Below are 15,630 nucleotides of genomic sequence, written 5' to 3'. Positions count from 1 at the left end.
AAAAAAAACAGCAAAAAGCATTTTTATTGTACTTTGTGTAATAGCAAAAACATTAACCCTTGATATCAAATTAATTTTTCCCCCAGAAATTTTCTTAATAAATAACTGGGATACGGATGGTCACCTGTACTAGCTGACAAGTTTAAAACAAAGGAGCACAGTTGGAATGTGAATTTGTTTGCTGGGGTTTCAGAAAGAGCAAGATCTTTGATTTATAAGAAGCAGACTGGGCCAATGTCCACACCAAATTCCTGATCAGGACCACCAATATCTATGGGTGCAATATCAGTCACAGGCAACCTCATTGTCTTGCGTGTTCTGTATTCAAAGACTGTTTTACCCCATTTGCCAGTGTGTTTCTGTGAAATTAAAGAGAAAAAAAACATGTCAGAAATCAGAGTTGGGCCATATGGAAGTTATCGTACAGTTTACTGTATTCCATACTTGTTTTTCCCATATAATGTGCTCTTCCCCACAATATGAAAACTTTTATGCCCGTTAGCTCCTTAGAAATGAATACGTTTATAACCATTCTTCATTTCTGGTCAGCCACTGGACCTTTTATGCGAGACATTGTGGTGTTCTAGCCCCTCGCTGCTCAGAAAAGATGTGTGCCTGTGGGCAGCAGAGTACTCGAGCTGTGCCAGCTCTCTGACTTAGGATCAAAATACACTGTGTGCTGGGAGACTGCACAGATGGTTACTTTCTTTGGAAAGTGGTTTTGCTCCTGGGAAAAAGTGGTAGCAGTAATGAGGTAGCTTTTCATGTTCATATTAAAGAAATGGCCACAAAGTAGATACATTCATGCATCCTTAAAATGCAGTTTTTGCAGTATATGTTGGTGTCTGTTATGCTTTTGGAACCTTATACAACACCATCTGCAATTTCTGCTTCCTGCTGTTTATTTTTTACAGAAAAGGCTGCAGATGCTCCTAGACAAGCATGCTTTTAGATTTGACTGTTCCTCTTTGGTACTTTCTGCTGCAGTAAGCAAGGCACAGTGACTAGCAATGTTCAGGGCTGAAAAATGCCTGTTTTTGCCCCTTCCCATAGTCATCATCCATGTGACTGGTTTGAAGCAGCTAGCCTTGATCTTTTTGCACAGCTTGATTTACCTACTACTGCTCCTAGTTTTAGAGTTGAGATGGGGTTTGGATCAAAAATTGGTCACTGTGACTTCATTGTAGGCCTCTGTCTGACTTGGGCTCAAAAGAGAGGAGATAACTGTAAAGCACGGATTTAAATAGCAGCTCACCTCACTTTCTACGGTTGCTACAAGAGCCACACTTTTGGTGTAACGAATCTACATAACCCCAATTAGGTGCAACTATGTCCTTTCTTTACCCAGGTCATGCAAAGCTCTCTCATCGATTATTCAGGGTCTAGTCCTCTAGAGGAAATCAGTTATTAGATTATCATCCTAAAATCTTGTTTACTTACGGTACAGCCATCCTCCAGAACAGCATATGTGAATTTGCTGTTTCCTTCAGCCTTGATCTCACTTTCCACAGAGCTCATCAGTTTCAGGGCTTTTTTAACATTTCCACTGTCTTGATCCATGTAGGCAATGCTGTTCCTGCAGTGGTAAGTGATGTTCTGAGAGGCCCGGCTAGAGAGGATCCTGAGGAACGCCAGCTGAACTTCCGAGACGTCCTCTGGAAGCTCAGGATCTCCATAGCTGAACTGCAGAATACAACACATAAGCGAGATCTTTGATTTAGTCATGTCTAGGGGCTGCTAGTGTAGTAACTATTTCACCCATTAAATATTAGCATGGTTTGATTCCATAATATTGCTTATTTCTTGGTAAGTTACAATGTATGTGAGTAAAATATATGTACTACCCTTTGGGCTGCTTACTGTGGTGGTATAGTTCTTACCTGGAAGCCTCCATTCATAGCTTCTCCAAACCAAATATGTTTCCTTTCACTGCTTTGACTGGTCCACCAGTTTTTCCTTGGCACAGTGCTGGGGTTAGCATTGAGGCATGTCTCGCCAGTTTCCATATTACAGTATACTTTAATAGCATCCATCTTGCAACCTTGGTTAGGATCAATCCAGTACTCTCCTATGGGTGAACAAAATATTGAAAGGCTTACAATATTTGGAGAGAAATTCAAATGTATGATGTGAGGATTATCTCTCTTCCAGATTCCTGAACCAAATTAGGAAGTATGTTATTTTTGACAGAAGAGATGCCACAGAAAAGAGTAAGATGATATACAAATAAACAAATATGCTCATTTGAGTAGTGTAAGGTGACTGACACTTGAAATAAATATAGAACTTTATTTTTTATAGTTCTTATCCAGAAAAGGATTTAAACATATACTTATATATATGTATAATATTATACTTACTTATAAGCACAAAAGGAGCAGAATTGAAGTCTGTGCATATACTGTGTATATGCATAGTCACTTGAATATGATTATTATATCTATCATCTTTATCATGACATTTTCAAAAAAAAAAAAATCCCCAAACCAAAACTTTTTTATAGCAGATCTCTGCATTCCAATACTTAAGGACAATAGTATTCAGCAAAAATCAAGATCTGCTGCCATTGGTATAAATAAAAAGCTAACATACCGCTCTTGAGCTCAGGATGGCAGAATTTCAGATCTCTGCAGTTACGAGCTGGATTCTTCCGTGACCCATCAGGACTAATGATGTTTTCAATCTGGTTGTTAATTGATTTCATTGAAGATATAATGTCACCCAGGTTTATCTCATTTTCTTTTGGCTCATCTCGATATTCATACCCATAGCCCGATGGACCTTTTTCACCAGCACCCATGCCAACCACACCGCCGCCACAACATGGACCAGGAGGACCAGAAGGACCAGGAAGACCGGGTTGGCCTGGTGGACCCTGAAAAATAAAGAACATGATGCTGAGTAAAGAAAGATCACAAGTTCAAATTAGCAGTCTGTGTGGACCCTAATATTAAAACACATGAGAATTCTCACAGAAACATTTATTTTACTTACTAAATAACGCCATTTATTAGGTATGAACATTTGTTAGAGATCCTGTCTTCCTAAACTTGAAATTTTCTTTTCCTAATTTTGTCAGACTGTGACTGGCCTTCTTCTATCTGGACTTTGGGAAGGAAAAAGAACCTTTTTCACCAAAATCCAGAGAATGGCCATTCCTTGGCTTTAAAAGAAGTACCATGAGCTGTGCTAATGACCTTTGCAGTGTTGGCTTCCCTAGAGGTGTGTGGAAAACTGTATCCCTGTTCTGTAGCTTCTAAAACAAAATGGGAGTCTGTGATCTGAAGTAAAGAGTTCCTACTTTCCCATTGTACATGGAAAAGGTCAACAATTATGTGGAACTAACACAAAACCCAGTAAATCAATAGTTACACTGAGCTATAACTGATTTGTACTTTTTTGGACTTGGACACAATGGGTAGATACCTCCTACCACAAACTCGATCCCTGAAGTACAAAATGCTCTGAGGGAGATATTTAAATGGGGGAGAGTCCTATTTTTAATGAGCAATGTCTAAAGTATTTGTTTACATGGAGTGTGCACAATTTACTTACTGCAGGGCCACTTTCACCTCTGTTGCCACGCGGGCCAGGAGGACCAATTGGACCGGGGTAACCACTTGTACCATCTTTTCCAGGGGGGCCAGCTGGTCCTGGGGGACCCTAGAACAATGGTGAACACATATAATATGGTCAAAATCGTTTACAAGATAATCTCAATTTTAGAAATGTTTTGTGAGAGATTTCAAACATTTCTGTATGATTTATCAGGCGTTTCCTTTTTCTTCAGTAGTTGTCTGTTAAGATCACCATATTTTTTGTGTGCAAATACTCTGAATCTTACAGTTATACCAAATAGGGAGTTTTTCTTACCCTTGCACCTGAAGCTCCTGGACTTCCAATTGCACCCTGTGGACCCAGAGGTCCCTGTGAAGAAAAGATAAATCATATACTTCTCAATTTGCTAGTTTGCAGCTAGCTGGATGTACCTTAAATGAAGACAATGAAAACATCTTTAAAATTATATAAAAACACATCATTATAGAAGATTGTATCAGATATAAGAAAGAATGATTGCCATTCTTTAACCAGAAAAAAATTATCAAATGCTCTCTAAATGAAAAAATATTAGTAATGGTTCTCATTCAAAATGCAAGAAAGCCAGCTGACTTCAACAAGCTTTGGATGAAATCTTATCTATCTTCCTAGTTATACTCTCAAAATGCTGCAGTTTTAATCATATTACCAAAGTTATTTAAAGAATTTGGCAAGCATCAACATGTTTAAAAGTGCATTAAAAATTGCTGGTTTATTTATGGATGTGCCATAAAGAACTAAACCATACATTTAAAAATGATTAATCATATCACTGTCATAATGTAAATGAAGAAAATTTATCAGATTTAATTTTATTCATGATATAAATAAGACAACAGGGTATGCTGTGTTGTTAAACAGGTTGGTATTTACGGTTAACACTTCCATCTTTTTGGCATCACTGATAGAGCACTAGATGAATTTTGGTTTCTTGATTATCACTTATATGAGAAGAAGCTGTGCTGTCATTGTTCTTTTCAATATAAATCCCTCTTTAAATTTTGACCTGTCATAAATACCTACGGTGTGCTGTCTATTACCCTTCAATTATTTTAGCTATTAAGAATTGTTCAAAATGGTAATGTCTGTTTACAATTCAGTTGTTCACAAAGTTTACAGTTTCATACCCATTTGGCCTAATTTTAATTACTGTAAAAGATGTGTGACAAAAGAGAAATATTTGGACTCTGAGTAGCTTTTTCATAAATTTAGATGTATGTCTAGCATAAATTTCTCATAGACATAGATATTTCAACCCCTATTTCTATCTTTGACAATTTAATCAGGAATAACCTATGAAAATGAGTGTAAAAGAATGTTTGTTCCAGTCAAAGAGAGAAGCATAATTCAAAGGGATTTTAGCAAACCCAGCTTTAGCTCCTAGCAGCCTCTTTATTTATCCTTATTTTAGGTTGAATCAGGGAACCTGGACCTCTGAATACACTTGACAATCAAAATACACAGGTTCCTCAGTAAATTAGCTAAGCCTAATTAGGTACCTGGAACCCAAACCACAGAAGATAAGAACACAACTGTAATTCCCCAAATAATGCAAAATACTCACAGGAGGACCAGGGAGGCCAGGGTTACCAGGAAATCCTCTGTGACCCTTTATGCCATTGCTACCTCGTTCACCAGTTTCACCTTTATCACCACGAGGACCTTGAGGACCCTTTAGAAGTAGATTTGTAATAAAAGCAATATGTAAAGAAATAAGAAAAAAAAGCCCAAATAGCAGAAAATAGTGAATATATGATATCACAAATACTTTAAATAGGACTTACAGCAGGACCACGAGCACCAGCAGGACCAGTAGAGCCAGGAGGGCCAGGTGGACCCTGTGACATGATAAGAATAAGATGGTATGGATCAGTTGCCATTGCCTAGATCACCTTTTTATTTCCAGATAAGCAGTATGGTCAAAGCCTAAAGCTGTTCAGAAACTAGGGGGAGCTTCATGCACTAATTAATCAGCTTTATCCAGTTCATTTTTCTATCAGTGTTTGTTCTACCCAGCTGTTTGTCTGCACCAAAACATGCCCATGTGCATGACACCTAGTTCTTTCTGTGAGGTGCTCAGTGTTCAGGCTGTGCTGATGTCAGCATTTCTTGGAAATAACTTGAAATCTTCCAGAGTGCTTAACTCCCTTAGTTACATAACATAGCTTGTGCTGCGTGGGCATCAGATGGGATGGAAATTAAGATAGGGCCTTGTGGGACGGTGTGCTTTTTGGCATCCTAAGAAGCATGTGGGTTTTGAGCTTAATCTATGTACAGTTATTAGCAATATAAACTGCGACATCTTTTCCCTCAGCAGTCTTGTAAGAGAGGTCCTCAATGCTAAGAAACTGACAGTAACAAATGATGGTAGCTGACTATTCCAAACTTACTCACACTGCATGAAATGGACTGTGCATGTGAAAGGTAAGTAAATAACCAGTAAGTTATTTGCTTTGGTCTTACCTGAAATCCTCTTTCACCAGCTTTTCCAGGTGCACCGTTGTTACCTGCAGGTCCAGGGTGACCAGGAGGTCCAGGAGGGCCAGGAGAGCCACTTTCACCACGGTCACCCTGCAGATAGATAGAGTCACGGTTGACAGGATAAGGAATTTAATAGTTTATTGAACTACAATATAAAGTGTATATTCAGTGGAGGTTAAGAGATGCAAGGAACAAGTCACATGGCACAGAATTATTTACATATCTGGATATCTCTTTATAACATTTATTTGGCAATCTAAAGATATTATTGGTGGTTCCTTACTTTGCCTCCTGGGGATCCATCACGTCCAGGCGACCCATCTGAGCCAGGGTTACCCTGGAAAAACAGGGTGGCACAGTTTATTTATAAGATGAATTATGAATAGACAGAATGTTTTCCACTAAGCTGAAATAATGCTCATCAGAACAAGAGAGTTTTCAAGGAGGAAGAGTTCAAGGAGTTTGAGGAACCCATAAAAGGTCTRTCAGACTTGTATTATTTTACAAGAGTATGGGCAGGGCAGTCTCTTGCTCGCTTCCAAGTGAGACAGAGACATGGTCCAAAGGTTGTAAAAGGTATAGCAGAGAGATCAGGCTACACCATCTTACATGAGAATGTAGGCCCTTGCCCATCACGCATTTCAGGGAGGCTTTGTGAACCTTAAAGCATATTTACTCCCTGATTCTCCTGTATGTAATTCATAAGCTAGCRGGAGGATCCAAGACATCCACTCACATCTCTACCAGGTTCTCCAGGTAGACCTCTTTGTCCAACAGGACCCTGTGGACCGGGAGCACCCCGTTCTCCTGGGGCACCATTGGTGCCTGGTCTACCGTCTTCACCCTGAACAAAAAGGAAAAGGATTTCACTGAAGATAATGTGCTTATAAAAACGCCATCATACTACACAGCTCTAATTAAATAGGCAGTGATCATAAAGGAGACCCAATATTGTGATGGTCCGGTGTGCCTTTGGTGATAGCAAGTATTTGGAAGAAGAAGGAGAAAAATTTGTCCAAGCTGGTTTCTTTCTTGTTTACACCGCACACTCATGACAGCTACAGGTACTTTTTCCTCCCCTTGGTGTTGCACACACTGCTATCTATCTGGCTCACTGTCACGTACATTAAGAGGGTTCTACACAAATAGCTAGTAAATATTCATGCAATACCATTGAAACTGGTTGCTTATTGCTTTGTTAAATACAAAATAATAAGCAGGTACTGTCACTTGTTATGTGCTCAAAAACAATGGCCAAAGCAGTTAACAAAAAATGYCAGTCTATCACAATATTAGTGATAAAATAAAACATGCCGCACACCTCCTTTTCTTGAGGGAGGTGAAAGTATTTTCATATTTGGGTTATAATATTTGGGCAAGATATATACCGAGGAATAATCAAAGATAAACAACCAACAGTGATGAAACTATTAGTGAAAACTTATCCCAAGGAGAGTTATCGGGCAATTACCCTCTTAGTGTAGCTGATATATATAGAATATACTTCTAGATAATCTAATCCAAGAATCTTGGTAATACAGGTTAAAGACAACCTCACATACCACAGCTGTTGGTTACTGGACATTTTAGAGCTTGATTTTATGGATATAAACCCAAATAACTGTAAATTCTATAGTCTCTGAAATAATTCAGAAGAGTGATCAATTTTCACTTATCCAAAAATCCTATGAATAAAAGAAAGATTATGATCGTTAAAAAGTGCTGCACATTCATTACTTTTTGTAACTCCAGACTATTTCTAACAGYGGAATTAGATTTGTTGCATTAGCTTTGAGGATGATTGCTTCAATAAAGTCACTCTCACCTTTGCACCTGCCATACCAGCTGGACCTGCTGGACCACGCAGACCTGGTAAGCCTGTGTTACCACGGCCACCAACGATACCTTGAGGACCTGGTTCACCTGGCGCTCCCTGTTTAAGAAAAGGTCAGTTCTATCAATACGCCGTTGAGCCTCTTTTACATTCTTATTCTTGACAAACATAATCACAATCTATTGATACAACAGCTACTGGATAGACGTGTACATACCCTTTCTCCTCGTGCACCTGGTGGCCCTTTTTCACCTGGTGAGCCAGGCTCACCTCTTGTTCCAGCAGGCCCCGGACTGCCAGGAGAACCAGCGCTACCAGGGGGTCCGGGAGGCCCATCCTTGCCTGCAGGCCCTGCACTGCCAGGCGGACCTGGATTGCCCTAAATTTTTTTTTTTTAAAAAGAAGAGAGTGAGCAATATCATCTGAACCAGTATCACATGCTTACTGGTGTTGATCTTTCCTCATGAAAGCCAGCCAGACTTGATTCATTGCCTAAAGGTGGATTTAGGGCCCAACCTTTATGTACCTGAATCTGATCTGGTTTTATATAGAGAATTAATCCCTTCACCTACAGCTTTTGAACGCCTTTTAAACCAGATTTTTTTTTTTTCTCCCTTATGTCTGGATACATGGTTTTCATAATGCAACAAATGCACATTTGGGATGCCCAATGTTTGTAATTTCCCCACCCAGGGGAAATTCTTTATCCAGGGTTCTGACACAGAAACTTCAAACAGTAGCAGTCCCAGCTGATTTCTGGAATCACTCATGCCGGATACCCCTATTTATCCAAGACACACTTTTGAGGTGGTGTCTTAGACATGTGCAGAATGAAATGTTTTTCATTAAAACTCTTAGCTTAGCCAATCAATAGAAAGAACTGCATTGGCTTTAATGGTACCTTAAATAAAATTCCTGGTTTTCTTATTGTTCAGCAGTATTCTAAATTGCATCTGTCTGTAACCGTAAGACAGAAAATAAAAATCTGTTTATTCAAATCTAAAAGTTTTCTTATTTCATATCTCAGTGTTACCATACAACAATAGAACAATTATAATTTTTATTTAAAAATGTGACAATCCRTTGTACTCTTTGTCCTTTCTTAATTTTTGAAGAATCAAAAATCAGTTTCTAATTTTTACTATGTAAAAGTCAAAAGTAGGTGCATGCTGAACAAGCAAATATTATTATGGAACAGCTTTTCTTCATGAACAGATAATGCATAAAATACTGGAAATAGTTGAGGTGCAAGCATTCATTTTTATAGAAAGACACTGCAGGCTAGACAGGTAGATTAAACTTCACTTGTGGACCACATCACAAGAAAGGAGCTTTCTGCACCTTATTCATTTTAAACTCCTCTGTCCCAAGCTAATTAAATCTTATGCTATTCCATTCTCCAGATAACTAAAACCAACCTCAAGAGTGATCTACAAAATGTAGTTTTGAAAACTGTATCGGGGCAAGACCCTGAAATGAATATTTCTTGCATCATAAGAGAGCAAGGAGAAAACAGGATGTCCTTGACCAACAGAAATACGTTAGGACCTGATCCAAATCCCAGGGTAGCTGGCAAAAGAACTCCACTAACTTCCATGGGCTTTGGAAAGCAAATCCTATGAGAAAAAGGTGTACCAAGATAGTAAGTGAAAGAATTGCTGTCCCAGACAAGATAAGAGGAGAATAAGCCTGCCTTTGCATTTTTTTTTTTTTTTCCCCTACAGCCAAATATCATATTCAGGATACTTTTGCTTGTATTGTATTTATGTCAAGGTACATACAGCTTTTTACAGTTTAATACAGTAATATGTTTAAATGCATCTGTAATATAAGTATAAAAGAATGGTAAGACAACTTACGTTGTTACCAGGGGGACCAGGTAGACCACGAGCACCAGGGAAACCAGCAGCACCCTACAATATATCAATGCTTTTAGTTGTCAGTTTCTGAAGATCAGAAAAAAAATGTGAACAAATTAATCTCTATATGAAAGCTGACTTTGGATTATATTTAGCTGTTTTGCATAGAACCTGAATTACATTTCCTGGAACTGAACATGAACTTCAAAATTGTAACTTTTTTTTTGCAAGAGGTGGTTTTGTATGTCCCTCAAAGGTGAACTAATGGGCTCAGAGAAACTGGCAAAGATAGCATGTAAATCTAATAACAACAACTGTTGAGATAAGCCATTTTATAGCTTCAGGTCATTATCCCAAAAGCTATTTTGGCACTTCACATATATTCAAACCAATGGAAGCCAGATCACTAAATACCTCAACCTTAATTACTCCATGTGGAATATTTTGATTATTCTTGAACACTTGAATTATTCTTGATTAAAGTCACTGAAGTTCTTGTGCGTCATTCACAGAATGTTTGCTGTAATAAACAGAGCCATTTATCAGTGACTAAGTCAAGGAGATACTCACAGGTCCTCCAGGAGATCCACGTTCTCCTTTTGTTCCTTGGGGACCAGGTGGACCCTATATGGAAGGAAGCAGATACAGTAACATGACTTACTTGAAAAACAGATAAAAAAGTTATAGAAAGTGCCATTAAGTTTCAAGCAGTTCAAATGCTTGCACTCAGACATGGCAGTGACCTGAGGGAGGACTGAAGCAGCCTCTCTTCATTTGTAGCATTGAGGAACAGTCAATACTTACTGGTGCACCAGAACCACCTTGGGGACCTGCAGCTCCGGGGGGTCCAGCCTCTCCTCTTAGACCAGTCGGGCCTCTTTCTCCTTTCCCACCAGGTTCGCCATTTTGGCCCTGTAGAAAAATTAAAATGCATACAAGTTCTGATTTGTTAAAAGTCTGCTGAGATCATGCTGCCTTCCTTTAGTATCCCTTACTATGACTCAAAAAACGCAGACAATATCACAATGTGTGACCAAGTACAGAAAGAGCAGCAAATGTAGTGAATGTATGTAGTGAACATGTAAGTTAAAGTGTGTCACAGTCAGTCTTTCTAAGATGGTACTGAATTTAAGAGAAATGAAATACAACCAATAATCACATTTAATTGCCTTTAAGTATTCATACTTACAGGAGCTCCAGGGAAGCCAGCAGGTCCTGGGAGACCTTGTTCTCCTCGCTCACCCTATAGAAAACAATATGCCAATGATGGAAAATGTTAGAAAAACAATTTTCACCTATGAAGTCTGAGGACATTCTCATGCATATAGCTGAAGCTTCTCTGTCATATCAATCTTTAGAGGAAAAAAAAAGAACAGTTGCTCCTGAGCTCTATAGACTGTTCAGTAATTATTTGATAATTATCTAATATGTGACAAACTGTTCTCAGTTATACCTGTATAAAGTCTCAGTATAATCTATGGTGTTCCCCATATACAGCTCAGATTGATGTTTTACTAGTCTGAAGTATAAATATAGCAGTATGATATTTTTAAAAGTTTACTTAATTGTAAGACAGAAATGAAACAACAACAAAAAAAGACATCCCTGTGCTCTGTTCGTGAACCACTGCCCACTGCCCCTTGAACCRCTTGCCCTGAACTGTCACCCCAGCAAACTGGTCCCTTTACAGCATTAAAAGTATTGATTTTCTGAAGTTCTTAGCATCTGTAAATCCCAGGAGTCAACAGGAGCTGAATGTGCTTTGTCTGACTTGAACTCAAGCCATRTACGTTCTTGATGATAGGAAAAATTTACACAACTGATGTCTGGACCAGGCTAGAGGAGCTGCGGTAAGATTACGATGGAACAGAAGTACTCTTACTTACAGGACCACCACGGACACCCATTGGACCTGGGGCGCCTGCTGGACCAGTCTCTCCCTGCAAGAAACACAAATGTTCACTACATAATTCTTTCTCTTCCAAGGAGACAGTCACTAAGGCGACTGTTTACAGCATCACACATCACTACAGAGGATATTTTACCTTATCTCCAGGTGGGCCAGCAGGACCAGGAGGGCCGATGGGACCTACATTACCCTATACAATTAGAAAATAACATGTTTTGTATCAAAATATGACAGTGTTAATTCATCTATTATGGTCAGCTTAAACATGCTGCTAGAGGTGTTTAAAGGAAAGTAAATCTACAATGCCATTGTGTTATTCAACTTGGTATTTTGGATTGCCACTTTGCGATCCAACACTTTGTGATGCGAGAGATCTCTGACTGATTTCTCATTACTTTTTCCCCATACACAGTTGATCCAAAGCCATCTTAAGTCAATAGGTCTCTTTCAATGATGCACAATGAAAGTCATTCATTGGCCTAACTTGTCGTACATACACTTTATATATATTTTTATTTATTTATTTATTTATATAAAAAACTGCTCTGTATTTCTTCAGGATGGTTTAGACATCTCTTGACCAGCTCCTTGACTTTTTTCCTTGAGAATTTAATATGTATCTTATACTTTGAAACACATTTTTTATCCTCCAACTCAAAAAAGCCGAGCTTTTATATTTGTTCTCCCTCATTATTTCAATGTACTTGCATATACTTGCTTGTATGTACTTGTTGGACATATGTCTATATTTTAAGCACATATTTTATGTGTATATACACTATATGTATATGTATAAATATGTCATATATAGTATGCTGTAGAAATATCCTGTATGGGAATCCTTACAAACATGATGTCTTTTTGTGCTCTACTACAACCAGCATTTTCCTCCTCAGTCAACTAGATTAAGGAAGCTAGGAGCATTTTTCCTACTTTTATACTGGTGCTTTCTCTCCAAAACAATCTCCTACTGTGTTGTAGCCTTCCACTTGCAAAAARTTTTATTTTATCTACCCAGGCAGATACAATCACAAAAACTAGTATTAAATCCGATTTAGTTTACAAACCAAATTTGTACTCCCAGAATGAAATACAATGAGATTAATACTTTACATCACCTAGATAATATTTATTCATTGTAAGTTTACTCATGTTGTAAGTGTAGACTATGTGAAGCTAATTCATAAATTGTTAGACCTTCAAAGAGTACTCACTCTCTCTCCTCTTGCACCAGGAATGCCATCAGCACCTTTGCCACCAGGTTCTCCCTATCAAGCATAAGACAAAGAAAGAATAAAAACAATGCAGAGGAAAGCATCCTAAGAGTATCACAGTAACTAGATTTTCTTACTGTGGTCACACAGATCTAAAATTGAGGATGACATTCCACCGAGTATTCAGTGTCAGATACTGAATACTTTGATGCAAAAAAACCAGTTAATTCATAAAGGTGTCCATACCATGGGCAAACAGTTTGGCACAAACTATTTTCATTGTTTATTAGCTTCATTAGTACTGTTTTGATTCACCCCCCCACACACACACACCAAAAGATCTAGCATAGCAGAAGAGGTAGCATAGCATTTTTAATCTGGTTTAATATATATTTTTGAACATATATAGCCCACCTATCACTGCTAAATCAATAATACTTATGTGTAATCAGCACCTCTGAAATCTGGCCAAAAGTGAACATGTAACAAATGCAGTGCATTGTGGGAAGCTAAAACAGAGTTAGCATAAAACTATCAGTGTGTGTGTGCACACGCGTGCCAGTGTGCGCGTGCGGGGGGGTTGTTACCTTATCCCCTTTTGGTCCAGGACTTCCAGAAGCTCCTCTTTCTCCTGGCATTCCTTGTAGGCCAGGGAGTCCTGTGCCTCCAGCAGCTCCAGGGGGTCCAGGAGGCCCCTAAAGAGTGACAAAAAATAATTAGGAACTCCCCCTCAGAAAAACAGAATATGAACCTGAATGCTGCACATGATAACTGGAAAGTATGCAAGTCTGTTGGTACCTTGGCACCTTCTGAGCCAGCAGGACCTGGCCCACCTCTTGCTCCAGGAGGTCCTGGAGGGCCCTGTGCACCACGTTCACCTGGAATACCATTTTCACCCTGCAAYAACAAAATATGTTACTCTTTGTTCTCAGGTTCTTAGCTTGTTAATTCATTTATATATTTATAGAAATGTTGTATAAATTACCTTAGGGCCTGGGAATCCGGGTCCTCCAATTTCACCTTTTGGCCCCTGTTTATGAGAAAATACATGTAATTCATCTATGCGCTTCACATCATAGTAAAACTGCACTGTGGTTGGCACCCTGTTTCTCTCATCTCTTATTCCCTAAGGTAGACTTGGAAAGGCAATCTGGGAAGAATTGTCTTCCATGTGTTTTTCTTCTCTTTTTTTGGTGTAGAAAAGATGTATTACTTACCGGTTCTCCAGGCTTTCCATTCTCTCCAGCTGGTCCTGGTCCACCAGGCAATCCCTATATGAAGGAACAGTACCATCTTGTAAAAAATCTATGGCACGTAGACAAAATACACAGTTTCCTAACTGGCAAAATTTTTTTGACACAGAGATGTGTATCTAATTCAATCTAATCCTTTATAATGGAGGAGGCTCTAATTTGATAGCCAGAGGTTTGTGTGACATAATCCACTGAGCCAGTCCTCTCATTTGTAATCATAAAATACTGGGCAATCAATTTTGTCAATTGGTTCATCTGTCTTACATCAAAACACGACAGCATGCGTCCTAATCAGATATTTAGATGTCTTCTTTCTTTTTTTGTTAGTCCATTAAAAAAAAGTCAGAAAGCAATAAACAACAAATACGGAGTACCTGGAGGCCAGGTGAACCTGATGGTCCTGGTTCTCCTCTCTCTCCAGAAGCACCCTAAGAGGAAACAAAGAAAGAAACCAAAACCATTTGACAACATTTGAACACATAAACACTTCCACATCACCTCTACTCTAAGCATCCTTATCTCAAATGGAAGACAACATTGCACAGTCCTAAATCCTAATGYATCTTGGTGTATTGGTATGTGCTCTTTTCACTCTAACCATTAGATGTAATTCAGCCAAGATATTTATCTCACAGGAATACCTGACACTAGTCTGAACTGCTAGCTCTGATAAAGTTGAAAGGAAACACTGTATATCTCAATCTGAAAAGCTGTAAATTGGCCTTTAATTTCAACTTACACCGGGCATATCTGCCTCAGTTTTCTCATAACAAAGTAGCGAGTATGTATTTATTAAAAAAAAATGAGGAAGAAGAGCTCTGCTATTTCTGTCTTCATAAAGAGATATTTCTCTATATTATAGAAAAAAGTATTTTTTCCCCAAAATTCACAGACTCTTTCCATAGGTGATAGACCAGCTTGGCAATAATTGATGACTGAATCTTACTAGAGTTCTGCACTTACAGGAGGTCCAGGAGGACCTGGGAGTCCAACATCACCATTCTTCCCAGCAGGACCCTACAAAAAGTCAAAATTAGGCTGTGGTTATGGGTTGATATCATTTTTAGGTGACTGACTAAAAAAAGGATATTCTGCAATATTATTGAAAATAAATGATTAATGAAACTTACAGGTGTTCCAGGTGGTCCACCAGGGCCTCTTTCTCCATTCTTACCTGGTGCACCCTTACAAAAGAGAAAGATCATATTTAAAATACTTTTTCTAGTCAGGATACAGTAATTTAAAGCTGCAGCACCAGATTGTCCCACTGTAGAGCTACATCAACTTATTTTAACAGTTCACCAATCAAGGATAAGCACAGAATAAGTGGAGAAATCATACTAACCTCATTCCCCTTAGGACCAGGGAAACCCATTACACCTGGTTGACCACGTGGGCCTGCTGGGCCAGGTGGACCAGCACGGCCAGATTCTCCCTGCTGACCCTGGGATAAGCAGAAAAGAAATGAAGACACAGCATTCGT

General features: G+C 38.8%; 1 protein-coding gene across 1 annotated transcript in view; it reads right to left on the bottom strand.

Annotated features, from left to right (window-relative positions):
• Positions 1–212: 212 nt before the first annotated feature.
• The window catches only part of COL3A1 (collagen type III alpha 1 chain), a 53,714-nt gene continuing 38,296 nt past the window's right edge, over positions 213–15,630 (bottom strand). The window contains exons 24-51 of the mRNA XM_026069060.1: positions 15,493–15,591; positions 15,278–15,331; positions 15,111–15,164; positions 14,522–14,575; positions 14,112–14,165; positions 13,880–13,924; positions 13,693–13,791; positions 13,482–13,589; positions 12,895–12,948; positions 11,817–11,870; positions 11,658–11,711; positions 10,961–11,014; positions 10,576–10,683; positions 10,342–10,395; positions 9,772–9,825; positions 8,130–8,291; positions 7,904–8,011; positions 6,815–6,922; positions 6,362–6,415; positions 6,061–6,168; positions 5,382–5,435; positions 5,162–5,269; positions 3,874–3,927; positions 3,556–3,663; positions 2,593–2,875; positions 1,881–2,068; positions 1,441–1,683; positions 213–359 (exon numbers count right to left, since the gene is read on the bottom strand). Of these exons, the coding sequence (XP_025924845.1) occupies positions 213–359; positions 1,441–1,683; positions 1,881–2,068; positions 2,593–2,875; positions 3,556–3,663; positions 3,874–3,927; positions 5,162–5,269; positions 5,382–5,435; positions 6,061–6,168; positions 6,362–6,415; positions 6,815–6,922; positions 7,904–8,011; positions 8,130–8,291; positions 9,772–9,825; positions 10,342–10,395; positions 10,576–10,683; positions 10,961–11,014; positions 11,658–11,711; positions 11,817–11,870; positions 12,895–12,948; positions 13,482–13,589; positions 13,693–13,791; positions 13,880–13,924; positions 14,112–14,165; positions 14,522–14,575; positions 15,111–15,164; positions 15,278–15,331; positions 15,493–15,591 (2,724 nt within the window). The remainder of the gene's footprint in view (positions 360–1,440; positions 1,684–1,880; positions 2,069–2,592; positions 2,876–3,555; positions 3,664–3,873; positions 3,928–5,161; positions 5,270–5,381; positions 5,436–6,060; positions 6,169–6,361; positions 6,416–6,814; positions 6,923–7,903; positions 8,012–8,129; positions 8,292–9,771; positions 9,826–10,341; positions 10,396–10,575; positions 10,684–10,960; positions 11,015–11,657; positions 11,712–11,816; positions 11,871–12,894; positions 12,949–13,481; positions 13,590–13,692; positions 13,792–13,879; positions 13,925–14,111; positions 14,166–14,521; positions 14,576–15,110; positions 15,165–15,277; positions 15,332–15,492; positions 15,592–15,630) is intronic.

This window comes from Apteryx rowi, unplaced genomic scaffold, assembly GCF_003343035.1.
Source record: "Apteryx rowi isolate R43461 unplaced genomic scaffold, aptRow1 scaffold_286, whole genome shotgun sequence".
NCBI lineage: Eukaryota > Metazoa > Chordata > Aves > Apterygiformes > Apterygidae > Apteryx > Apteryx rowi.
Note: the sequence above shows the minus strand (reverse complement) of the source record. Positions and strands in the feature narration are given on the sequence as shown.